At 43.2% G+C, this 13,222-nt stretch overlaps 1 protein-coding gene across 1 annotated transcript in view; it reads left to right on the top strand.

Moving 5' to 3' along the window:
* The window catches only part of PCNX2 (pecanex 2), a 311,645-nt gene that overhangs the window by 199,298 nt on the left and 99,125 nt on the right, over positions 1 to 13,222 (top strand). The window contains exons 22-23 of the mRNA XM_069572620.1: positions 4,990 to 5,098; positions 10,962 to 11,091. Of these exons, the coding sequence (XP_069428721.1) occupies positions 4,990 to 5,098; positions 10,962 to 11,091 (239 nt within the window). The remainder of the gene's footprint in view (positions 1 to 4,989; positions 5,099 to 10,961; positions 11,092 to 13,222) is intronic.

The following is a 13,222-nucleotide window of genomic DNA, read 5'->3' as shown; positions in this document are numbered from 1 at the left end:
AAGTTAATCGTGCTCACGCTTGCAGTTCTCACCTAGGCGTTGAGTCACAGGACTAAATCTTAATAACCAGACGAAGAATTCTTAACAGTGTTGTGACGAGAATGTTTCAAATCCAGAGGCATTTTGCTCGATAGAGTTGGGAGGGCATAAAGGAGCAAGTTAATACAAGAGAGTTCATCCCTGCTTCTCAGGCTTTTTGCTTTTGATGTACTCTAGAGTCATTGGTTTGAATGTCTCCTATTTTGTAATTAGCATACTCTTCCTCTGGTTGAATTAATGGTGGGGATGCGTGGATATGATAATGACCTTCAAAGAGAATCATATCTTTTAAGAGAAGTGAGTCAAGAGTTTGAGTCTATGTTTGACCTGTCTGTCCACATCATCTTTAACTGGTGGGAAGTAAGGTGGGGAGAGGACTAATTTAAAAAAATTTATTTTATATTGGAGTATAGTTGATTAACAATATTGTGTTAGTTTCAGGTATACAGCAAATTGATTCAGTTGTACATATACATATGTTCATTCATTTTCATATTCTTTTCCCATTTAGGTTATTACAGAATATTGAGCAGAGTTCCATGTGCTACACAGTAGCTCCTGGTTGGTTATTTATTTTAAATACGGTAGTGTGTATGTGGGAGAAGACAATGGCACCCCACTCCAGTACTCTTGCCTGGAAAATCCCATGGACGGAGGAGCCTGGTAGGCTGCAGTCCATGGGGTCGTGAAGAGTTGGACATGACTGAGTGACTTCACTTTCCCTTTTCACTTTCATGCATTGGAGAAGGAAATGGCAACCTACTCCAGTGTTCTTGCCTGGAGAATCCCAGGGACAGGGGAGCCTGGTGGGCTGCCGTCTATGGGGTCGCACAGAGTCGGACACGACTGAAGTGACTTAGCAGCAGCAGCAGCAGCAGCAGTGTGTATATGACAATCCCAAACTCTCAATTTATCCCCCCACACCATGTTTACCTTTTGGTAACCCTAAGTTTGTTTTCTAAGTCTGTGAATCTGTTTTGTAAGTAAGGTCATTTGTATAATTTTTTTTTTAGATTCTGTGTATAAGTGATATTATATGATATTTGTCTTTGGCTTTCTTAGTGTGATCATCTCTAGGTCTATCTGTATTGCTGCAAATGGTATTATTTCATTATTTTCATGGCTGATTAGTATTCAGTTATATATATGTACCATATCTTTATCCATTCATCTGTTGATGGACACTTCAGTTGCTTCCATGTCTTGGCTATTGTAAATACTGCCACTGTGAACATTTGAACCATGGTTTGGGAGAGGACTCACTTTTTTGAACTTTAAAGATACAACCTCAAGCTGACATAAGAGAGTAAACTGCTGTTCTCTCAATTTTTGGCATCTCAAAGGCCCCCAGAGCCTCGGAGACCCGTCCAGATCCAGGGTTCAAGAAGCTTAAACCAACCGCTGGATTAAAACTGAAGTGGACTTTCTGAAAGAACTTGAAAGCCAATTGAAGTCAGCTCTCGGGTGGATGTCAGTGAGCCAGAGGGAAGAACGTGAAAGTTACTGGGAAAGAATGTTTGTTTTTCTTACCCAGAATTCATATTCCTTCACAGTTCTTCTGGTCCAATTGCATCATCTTTCTCCTCCACTTTTCCTTTCTCTTGCCTCCGCCTCAGTCCTCCCCACTGTCTCTGCTGCTTTCCCTTCTCTCCTTGCTCTCCCCGTTGCCTTCTCTCTGCCTCTGACCCTTCACTGCTGGGTGTGTGGCCAGGGTCCCCAGGGGACAATTTAGACCATGGGGCTCTTGCACTACCAGATGCGGTCACTTCTCAAGAGCTCCTGATTTGCTGTGCCTCTGAGAGAACATCTGTCCCTGGTTCATCTTCGGCAGCCAGTCCAAGGAACCGAGGGGCATACACTCACGTGACACAAAGTCACAGATCTGACCTTTCACCGATGGGCTAAATTCTCTTGGTTCCTTGAACCTGTCTTTCCTCAGTGGCCCATTTTCCAGCCTTTGCTTTCTTTTCATTGTGATCTTCTGATGTTCTATGTCACACTTACTGAGCCTCTTTAAGAGTTCTATTTTTCCTTCTCTTTTCACATCATGAGTCGGGTGAATGTATTTTACGATCTCATATGCTAACCAGTCTAGGAACAAACACATCCTGCCATTTGAATTTTCCATTTTATGGAATATTAGCCATAAAAAGAATAAAATAATGCCATTTGCAGCAGTATGGATGGACTTAGAGATGATCATAGTAAGTCAAACAGAGAAAGACAAATATCATATGATATTGCTTATATGAAGAAACTAAACCAATGGTACAAATGGACTTATTTGCAAAACAAAAATAGATCCATAGGCATAGAAAACAGACTTACGGTGACTAAAGGGGTAAGTTAGGAGCTTGGGATTAACATATATATACTACTATATATAAAGTAGCCAACCAACAAGGACCAAGTGTTTTGTAATTAATATTTGGTAATAATCTGTTGACAAAAAATTATTCACAACCTAAAAGTTGACTTATGTTTTATTTGGCGGGAATTTTTAGGACTTTAATCCTGGGAGGCGGCATCTCAAGAAACCCTGAGAGAACTGCTCTGAGGAGGCAAGGGGAAGAGCCAGGTTATACAGAAGTTTTGCAACAAAGGGCAGGTAGTTGGGAACATCAAAAGATTATTGTTCATTAAAGAAAACCAGATATCTCAAGTTAAGGAATTTGATGCTTTTCTGTGTATGGACAGATGCAAGTGTCGGCTTCCCTGAAATCATTCCTTTGATATGCACCTCAGCTGTCTGGCCCCAGTATCCGGTTTTCCCATCCTGCATTTCCTCAGGGCTCACAGTGGGGACTAGCTGCAGTCTGATGGCTGCTAGTGACAGGCACTCTTTCCTCCCTGAGTCTCCTCAGGGCTCGTTAGTTTGCATGGGAGGGCTGCAATCACTGGTGACTGTGATGTCCTTTCTTTACTGATACAGCAGAAAATATTCCATTTCTCAAACCTGTAAGGGAAAAGAATCTGAAAAAAAGAATAGACAGGCATATGTATAACCGAAATCAACTTTGCTGTATATCTGAAACTAACACAATGTCGTAAATCAACTATAGTTCAATTAAAAAAAAAAAAAGAGGTCTGCATTATGGGTGAAGAGTGTATGTGGAGTTTAGGAAGCGTATTGGTACTTATTGACTGCATCTAAAAGTGACAGCCACAGAATTTCACATCTGGGGTCCATCAGTCACTACTGTCTACAAAGCAGGAGTCTGCAGTCCGTGAATCCGGCCCTCTTCATCCTTTCCAGCACATTTATATTCTGGATCTCCAGCCCAAACCACTGGGCACTTTTCTCCCGTGTTCATGCTTAGGCCACATAAGGTCTCTTCTCTCCAACCCCTACTTCTCCCCAGAACTCAGCTTTCTCCTGTGCTGGCTTGTCTAGCACCTAAATGCAGCAGCTCCCTTATCCTATCTTGGCTTTCTGAAGCACTTTGTAACTTGTAATTCAATCCTATCGAGCAGTTTTCTCCAGTAGGAGTGACTGAAGAGTAGGCTGAAGTCCATACACAAAAAACTTGAGCAATGTCCATCATGATGGGGTTTTGCATAAATCTTTCCCTGAAAGACCCAAGTATGGAGGAGGAAACACCAAGCTGTGAGTATTCTTTTAAGAAACACAGATAGACCATATCATTAACTTGGTGAAATTAACCATGCAAAGTTTCCTCTGATCATCTTGTTGCTGTTTGAAAGTCCCCTTGAACAGCTGTCTTGCATATGAGACAGAGGAAGTGTTGAGAAAAATTTGCACAACTTGAGAGTTGCAAGTTAAGTTTTATTTGGGGCAAAATGAGAACTGCAGCCCAGGAGACAGCATTTCAGATAGCTCTGTGAAATGACTCTCAGGAGGTGAGGCAAGAAGCTAGGATATATGGGAGTTTTGCAACAAAGGGCAGGTAGTAGAAACATCAAAAGATGGTTGTTAATTAAAGAAACCAGATAGGTCAGGTTAAGGAATTTAGTGCTTTTCTGTGTGTGGGAAGATGCATGAGTCTGGGCTTGCCAGGACATGGAAGCAACCTAGATGGCCATCAGCAGGCGAATGGATAAGAAAGCTGCGGTACATATACACAATGGAGTATTACTCAGCCATTAAAAAGAATACATTTGAATCAGTTCTAATGAGGTGGATGAAACTGGAGCGGATTATACAGAGTGAAGTAAGCCAGAAAGAAAAACACCAATACAGTATACTAACACATATATATGGAATTTAGAAAGATGGTAACAATAACCCTGTATGCGAGATAGCAAAAGAGACACAGATGTATAGAACAGACTTTTGGACTCTGAGGGAGAGGGTGGGGTGATTTGGGAGAATGGCATTGAAACATGTATGCTATCATGTAAGAAACGAATTGCCAGTCTAGGTTCAATACAGGATACAGGATGCTTGGGGCTGGTGCACTGGGATGACCCAGAGAGATGATATAGGGAGGGAGGTGGGAGGGGGGTTCAGGGTTGGGAACTCATGTACACCCGTGGTGGATTCATGTCAATGTATCCAAAATCGATACAGTATTGTTAAGTAAAATAAAGAAAAAATAATAAAAATAAAATAAAATAAGAAATCATTCCTTTGGTGTGCACCTCAGCTATCTGGGGCCAGTATTCCAGTTTTCACATCCTGATATTCCTCAGGACTCACCATAGGGAGTGGCTACAGTCTAATGCCTGCTAGATGACAGGCATTCTTTCCTTTCTGGAGTTTCCTCAGAGCTCACCAGTGGATGCTGATGACTGTGACATCCTTTGTTTACTGATATGTGAGGAAATATTTTCATTTCTCAAAATATTCCATTTCCCAGAAGGTAACAGTGAGAGGACTGATGACAGTCACACTGTGGCTTTGCAGCTTTAACACAGGCTGTCTCACCAGCTGTGACACGGCTGCCACGTGGTTGTCCCCACTGATGCATCTCTGTCTTTCGCTTTCAGCTCGGGGACCTGCTTCACAAGCTGCAGTTCGTCATGACCTATGTGGCTCCTTGGCAGATGGCTTGGGGTTCCTCCTTTCACGTGTTCGCTCAGCTCTTTGCAATCCCTCGTATCCTTTCTGCTTCTGTTTTCACCCCCTGGCTCAGATTCACATTTTATGGATGTGAGCTTTTCATTGAACCTTGGCAATAAACAGGTTTTAAAGTCTTTAAGATTACATTTGAATGGGGACCTGGGGAGACACTGTGGCTTCCTTTTAGGCATTTAGCCTTAACTTAAGAGACATTTCTTAATTTGGAAGTCTTCCTGTTTCTTAATGCATATTCAGGAGTGACTTAATTTCTCCTGATTTTTCCATTTCCCATGACCACATCTGCATTAAGATATCATGTCTTTTAAATCACCACTTAAATGATTTGGATTACTTGTGCAAAATAGTGCAAATTAATTTGATATTATTAAACATTATAAATAGGATTTCTATATTATTATTGATTATATAACATTATGTTAAAACATAGTTTGATTATCATATACTGGAAGAATGTCCAACGACCCAGAATTGGGCACAAACAGAATTATTCAAATATCTTTGAAGACCAAAAAAAATATTTATGGTTTTGTTTTACAGTTGCCATTAGCCAAGGATCCTAGTTTTATCATTCATAGTTTCATTTGGTTTCCTTGTCTATTTTTAAGTGTTTCCATAATGATAATTAGTTTTAATTTACTTCAAAACAATTTGACATGCTCCTCCTAAAGATCATTTTGACACGGCTAAATTGTGTGTGTGTGTGTATGTATTTGGAGAGAGGGAGAGAGAAAAATCAAGAATATTCTTGAAGACAGAGCGAGTAAATAAAATATTCTTAACTCAGGCCTCAAATTTGCCCTCCCTCAAAGAATTCTCTTCCCACTAAATTTATACATTTTTAGTTTGTGTTTCCTGAGTTGTGATCCAGGAACTTCCTGTATCAGAATCCTTAGAGGAGCTTATTAAATAAGCAGATTCCTGAGGTCAGCACATACCTTGAAAACCACATGTAAAGGGGGAATCCTGAAATCTCCATCTTCACACGCTTCCCTGGGATTCTCACCCACTGATGTGTGTGAAGCGCAGTCTTGGCTGGCATCCAGTGTGGGTGCTGTGAGCTTGTTTTGATGGCCACACAGAGCTTTCTTTCCTGGAGGTTACATGAGGCTCCTCAAGACAATTCTTAAGGAACCCCTGGGATCTCAACTTTGAGGACAGATATAGAAATTTACTTGGGATATTTGTTATCCTCTGGTAGCTCAGATGGTAAAGAATCTGCCTGCAGTGAGGAAGACCTGGATTTAATCCCTGGGTCAGGAAGATCCCCTGGAGAAGGGAATGACTACCCACTCCAGTATTCTTGCCTGGAGAATCCCATGGACAGAGGAGCCTGGTGGGCTTCAGTCCATGGGGCCCCAAAAGTCAGACTACTGAGCAACTAATACACACATTTGTAAAGTGATAATATGTTCTATATATTTTTTTAAACACTGTCCTTCTGACTTATTTGTTTTTCAAAAAAATTAATCATACCCAAAGCTGTCCTCAAAATGCATTCTCCATATTCTTATTCTTAGACCTGCATTGATATTTGTAAGGTGTTTCATGCTTATTTGGCAGAACAAGCTCAGGAAAAATGATTGCAAAAGTGTGAGCTTGTATACCACCCCTTTATAAGAACATTCATTTTCTCCAGCAGCAGTCATTTTACTTTTTCTAAACAGAGTCCTTTAAAACAAAGACAGTGAGATGCAAGAGTGAGGGGATTTTTATTTATTTCTGGTGCATGTCTTGGGGATCCTGTCTAGAATTTAGAACCTGTTTGTTAAATGAGAAAGATGAGATGGATATAAATTTGCAGCTGAGGAGTTAGACTAAGAATTTAAAACTTGAAGTAGCGGTTTCCAGTTTTATCCTAAATTTGGTCTCACAGAGATCTGTAGCATTTCTTGTGGCTTCTTCTGCCTTGTTCAGTGAATTTATTAATACTAATTACCCCTTGCAGTTCCATAGCTGAATTACACGCTCCGGAAGCCATAAGTTTCAATGACCTGACCTTTATGTGTGTTGAGGGCTCACACACAGGCATGTGGTACCTGGCGCTTGATAGCTCCTCTGAGTTCAAAGGCGACGCTGGCATCCTTCTCAGATGGAGCACAGTGGGCATGGCATCCCGGTATGTTCGTGACGGGCTTCCCTGGTGGCTCAAAGGTCAAGAATCCGCCTGCCAATGTAGGAGATGCGGGTTTGATCCCCGGCTGGGGAAGATCCCTGGAGAAGGAAATGGCAACCCACTCCAGTACTCTTGCCTGGAAAATCCCATGGACAGAGGGGCCTGGTGGGCTACAGTCCATGGGGTCGCAAAGAGCTGGACATGGCTTGGCAGCTAAACAACAGTGTTCATGATGGATGGATCTGATTTTCGGGCACAATCAGTCCTCATGCTTTGTTCCAAAAACTGTTCCCATCAGTGATACCCACGTGCCTCTGCTCAGGTACAGACCCTTCAGTGGGTCTGACCACAGCTGGTGTGATGGCCTACAGAAGCTTCAGCACCCTCCTCATCACCCGAAGACACCTTCCCATCCTGGATCCGCTGTAAAGGTGGTGATGGTGGTGGTTTAGTGACTCAATCATGCCCGACTCTTTTATGACCCATGGTCTGTAGCCCTCCAGGCTCCTCTGTCTGTGGGATTTCCCAGGCAAGAATACTAGAGTGGCTTGTCATTTCCTTCTCCAGGGGATCTTCCCAACTCAGAGATCAAACCCTGATCTCCTGCTTGGCAGGCAGATTCTTTACACTGAGCCACCTGGGAAGCCCATTGTAAAGGTATCAATTTGCTATTTGTAGCCCAACATCATACTAGTCAGAATATAATGAGATCATTTAAGAAACCAGATATATATGCCATCAGGACAAAACTATCAGGTTCCTAAATGCCAGCCCTGGATCTTGACTAATTCTGAAATGTTAATGATTCTTTCACTCTAAAAGGAAGCTGTGGGTTCCATCCTGGCATTGAGAAGGGACTAATTTGCTCCATTTTGAAACTGAATTAACTTCCAGGCCAGCAGGTCACTATTTAGTAAATTGCTTTCTCCAGTCCTAGCATGTTTTGTCCCTCGGTCACCTATGTTAGTTTCTGAACTTGGAACCTCCAGGGAAGGATGAGAATGCTCACTCTTTTAATATGTGTAGAGGCCATGCAAGACCATTATCTTCAAATAATTAGAGTCGGCCAGATTCGCTCTATTAAATGTGTGTATTGGAAAGACTGCTTTCTATTTGGCATGTCATTTGGAGCTTCCAATTATGTTTTTAAGTATTAATGTTGAACATTTTCATTTTAAACGCCTGAACCTTTTTAAGGAGTCTCCATCCTTAGCATCTGAACAGCAACAACCGTCTACTCCTTAGGCCCGCCTCTTGGCTCTCAACAAGGAAGGCTGCATGTTTCTCAGTACTGCCTTAGTTGTTATAGTCACGGGCTCCTGTATTTATACATATATATATATTTACTGATATATATTAAAACATATATATTTATAAATATACATGTATTTACGGATGGTCGCTAAATAAAATAACCTATGAGGCCTTCTGTTCACTGCTCCCCTACTTCTGACCTATTACGACTTCATTTTCTTTCCTACCAAATTTGAACTTTATAAGCTAGCGATATTTTCCTCATTTTTTAATGTCTGGATAACTGTTTCTGGTGTTTAAAAAATGGATAGCATACTCTTTGGGGAAATGTTTAGAAGCTAAAAGAATGGCAATGCCAGCCCACCCAGCCTGCGGCCCAGCCTGGCTTCCACTTACCTTGCCCTGGTTCTTCTGCTAACCCCACAGGGCCCCCTGAACCTGCCAGAGTGGATGAGCCTCTCTTCTCTCCTTCCCCCACCCCCCTCCCCGCAACACCCCACTTTTCAGGAATCTCCCCTGTGGCCCCACTCTGCTTTTTCAGCACCTTTTCTCAGTGACATCTCCTGTGTAGTTCCTTTTACTTCTGATGATGGAGGTGTACTAAGTTGGTATGTTTTGTGGCAGAGGTATTTTTTAAAATTTTTGATTGTTGATACTTTGTTTAAAAAAATTTTTTTTTAATCTATTTTTTGGCTGTTCTGTGTCTTTGTTGCAGTGAGTGGTCTCACTAGTTGTGACACATGGGATTAGGTGCCTGGTGGCATGTGGGATCTTAGTTCCCCAACCAGGGACTGAACCCACGCCCGCTGTATTGGAAGGAAGATTCTTAAGCACTGGAGCACCAGGGAAGTCCCGTGTAGTAGAGATATTTAGATCTTTCCCGTTTTCAAATTAACAAGAAACGGATTCTGCATTTGGACCTAGGTCAGAATAAAGGGAACTGGACTGAAATTGTAGCACAAGCGAGATCTTTTGATACCCAAACAGTTCAACACGATTATGAATGGCGGGTGTGTCATTTCACTCCCCAAGATGTTTGGAAATAAACAGCAAGTTGCGGGGGGGGGGGGGGGGGGAGACATAGTTACAAATAAAGAAAAACTTTTATATCTATGAAAATGCTCAGGGAAGTGTCTGTAGACCGACAAGGCTCACTCACGCTTCTGTATTTATACGTAAATGGGTCTCTGAAGTCCCATATCGCAAAAGCCCTGCCACTGATAACATGGGAAAGCCCTTCTATGTTCCAGTACGTAATGAAACACAGAGCCCTCCTATCCGTGACCAGCATGGAGGCATTTCTTACAATCCACTGGAACTTTTAAAAGATGGGCTATAGAAATAAGACCTCCATTTGTGCAACAATGAGAAAAAGGCACATTTTCCAGGTGGGAAAATCAGCCTTATAGGAGATCAGATATTTTTTTTGGCCCTGCCCTGTAGTGTGTGGACCTTAGTTTCCTGACCAGGGATTCAACCTGTGTCCCCCGTTTTAAGAGTGTGGAGTCTTAGCCACTGAACCATCAGAGAAGCCCCAACCTTATAAATCAGATCAGACCTGCAGTAGAATCAAGCAGGCCTCACCCTGAAGCACAAGGAATCACATGCACACACAAAACCTGGGCAGTCTGGCTCCCCACTGACGTCTGCGGCCTCTTCCCCTCAGGCCCCACCATCACCCCCGAACCACAGTGATGTGCGTGTGATTGACAGCCGGAGGGAGTTCCCCAGTGATGGTGGGAAACTGGGGAGGGACTGCCCCTCTGCGCCTCCCCCGGATTTCCAGAGGTCCATTAGTTGACCTTAAGCCAAAAGTTAGAGCCATACTTATTTTAATTTTGGACAATTACATTTCTGATCAGAGTATGTAAAGTTGAGGCATGCCAACAAGTAGGAACTCATACAGCGTACTAGGGAGATGACTTAGCCGGCAGCACACTGTGACTATGTGTACACGTTTTTAACTTATAAACCAGATATAAGCTGGGTTTTTTTCTTTTTTTAATTGAATTGATCTCTTGGTGTTCAGAGTGTGATAAAAGACACAGATTTTTGAAGAGGGGGAAAAGATTCTTTGAGGAACAGAGATGCTGTCTTCCCAAACAATGGTATTTATTTACTTTCAGAGTATAATTTAATTTTAATTATTTATAAAGCTGCTTAGTACTTTAGTAAATGTGCCACAGTGTGTCTGGTTCAGCTAATGTTATCTCAGGAAAAAGCACTGTTCTTTTCAAATGTTAGATATTAAATCTTTGCCATGAATTGTGCTGAGACTGCTGGGAATTTTATGAGAATCATTTGGTTTTCGCAGTGGTGATACATGAGACCTAGCAGGATACTATTGAAAATTTTACATTTCCAAAAATGTACCTACAGCCATCATAGGGATGCCCGTCTTTCTTTCCTTGGTGAGAAAATGGCTTTCATATTAAACTTGTTAAAATCTCAAACATTATTTAGAAAAATAACAATGAGCACACTTTTTGAGCCTTAACTCGAAATCCTCAGATTCTGCCATGCTTTTCTTTCAGACGTTTGCCACGTCCATCGTTTCTACTCCACTGAGCCCATTTCTTGGGAGCGTCATTTTTATCACTTCGTATGTCAGGCCAGTGAAATTCTGGGAGAAAAACTACAAGTAAGATCCTAAAATCGTTACTGACTTGCTTTGCTAAGACTTGAGTTCAGGATGCTCCTCGACCTTTGTCTATGAGAAGTCCAGGCATCAGGTTTTGTCCTCCTGTGGGGCAGCCCTAGCGACCCCACCCCGACCCTGCACCAGATCACCCACTCAGCTTCCAGGTTCTGGGCCAAGTCTACTGATGGCAAATTTGCAGTTGGCACCAGTCTAGGTTTCACCAGCTGTGAAGGAAAATGAGTTATCTCTGTGCATTCTTTTTTTTTTTTTTTAAATCTTTTTACTTTGTTTTGGGGTTTAGCCGATTAACAATGTGATAGTTTCAGGTGAACATCCAAGGGACCCAGCTATACATATACATGTATCCATTCTCCAGCAAACTTCCTTCCCATCCAGGCTGCCACGTAACACTGAGCAGAGTTCCCTGTGCCATACAGTAGTTCCCTTTTGGTATCCATTTTAAATACAGCGATCACTGCCCACTCTTAACAGTTGCTCTTGAGAGGTTGTCTTAGGAGCCATGGTCTAGCCATTGGATCAGATTGCTTCTTGGGGGCTCGTCTGCCTTCTGTGGGCCTTTGAAATACACACGCCGCGTGTGTACCAGTGTGCATGCATCCCAGCTCAAAGTGAGTACACCATCTTTTTTCTGAGCACCATTGCACTAGAAGATGACGCGTATGCTTTGTCTTGGCTATTTGTACTGGTCAGTCATAAATTTCCTCAAGCAAACAGTGATGGAGCCAGAGCTATCTTTTTTTTTTTTTTCTCAGTTGTGCTACACGGCATGTGGGATCTTAGTTCTCTGATTAGGGATCAAACTCTTGTCTTCTTCATTGGAAGGCAGAGTGTTAACCACTGGAGCACCAGGGAAATCCCACTAGGGCCATGATTTTGTCCGAACCGGTGGGAAGTAATGGTTCTGTGAGAAACTTTCAAGAGCCATTGATTTGCTGGGGGAGGGCCTGAGAACAAGCCAGAGGAGGGGGCGAGATGAGCCGGCCTGTCTCCAGCTGGGTTGTCTCTTTTGCCCTCATTTACAAGCTGTACCTGGGCTGTCCCATCCAAGCCCTAATCCATCCTCTGTAACATATCTACATTGCCCATGGCCCTGCCCGGTGGCGCTAGTGGCAAAGAACCCGCTTGCCCACGAAAGAGACAGAAGACTCACACATTTGATCGCTGGGTTGGGAAGATCCCCTGGAGAAGGAAATGGCAACCCACTCCAGTATCTTGCCTGGAGAACCCCATGGACAGAGGAACCTGGCGGGCTTCCATAGCGTTGCACAGAGTGAGACACGACTGAAGCGACTCAGCACACTCACACTGCCACTTTACAATGCGCCTGCATGTGTCACAGAGGCCAGAGTTACGTTAGGAGACCATGTGGTTAGACGGTTTGTGTGAATGGAAACGCACATCTTCCTGGGGCAGGCAATAAGATGTTATGATGAACACTCAGCGCGGGCCGCCAGCCTGCCAGGGCTCACACCTCACCTTCATCATTTGATGTGGGTGACCTCAGCCCTTTCTCTTCTCTTCTGTAAAATGGGGCCAAAGGAATAAGGCCTACTTCCCAGCCTTGCGGGGAAATATGAGTTAATAGTCATAAAGCACCTCGAACGCAGTAACTGCCACATGGGCCTGCGCTGGTGGGGCTCTTCTCTGACTGCCCTGCCTGGAATTCCTGACCCTGACTGTGCTAACCATCTCTGGGACCTCACATTTAGGGGTCCTGGGGAAATCAAACCAAACTGGAGCACCCCAAGGTGAGTCAGTGCTGTGAGACCACCAGGAGGTGGGGAAGGCCTCGCCTGTGTCTGGCAGATTCCTCAACTTCGAAAAGGTGGGCTTGTTGCCATACAAGTGAAGCCATCTTGAAATTTACACGTAAGCAAGAGTCTCTTTTGCATTTGTCTGAATAGATGCTGGGGCTTCCCAGGTAGCTCAGTGGTAAAAGAATCTGCCTGCAGTACAGGAAACGAAGGAATGCGGGTTCAATCTCAGGGTCAGGAAGATCTCCTGGAGAAGGAAATGGCAACCCACTCCAGTATTCATGCCTGGAAAATCCCATGGGCAGAGGAACCTGGTGGGCTACAGTCCATGGGGTGGCAAAGAATTGGACGTGACT

The sequence above is a fragment of the Ovis canadensis genome, chromosome 25 (assembly GCF_042477335.2).
Source record: "Ovis canadensis isolate MfBH-ARS-UI-01 breed Bighorn chromosome 25, ARS-UI_OviCan_v2, whole genome shotgun sequence".
In the NCBI taxonomy this organism is placed as follows: domain Eukaryota; kingdom Metazoa; phylum Chordata; class Mammalia; order Artiodactyla; family Bovidae; genus Ovis; species Ovis canadensis.
Note: the sequence above shows the minus strand (reverse complement) of the source record. Positions and strands in the feature narration are given on the sequence as shown.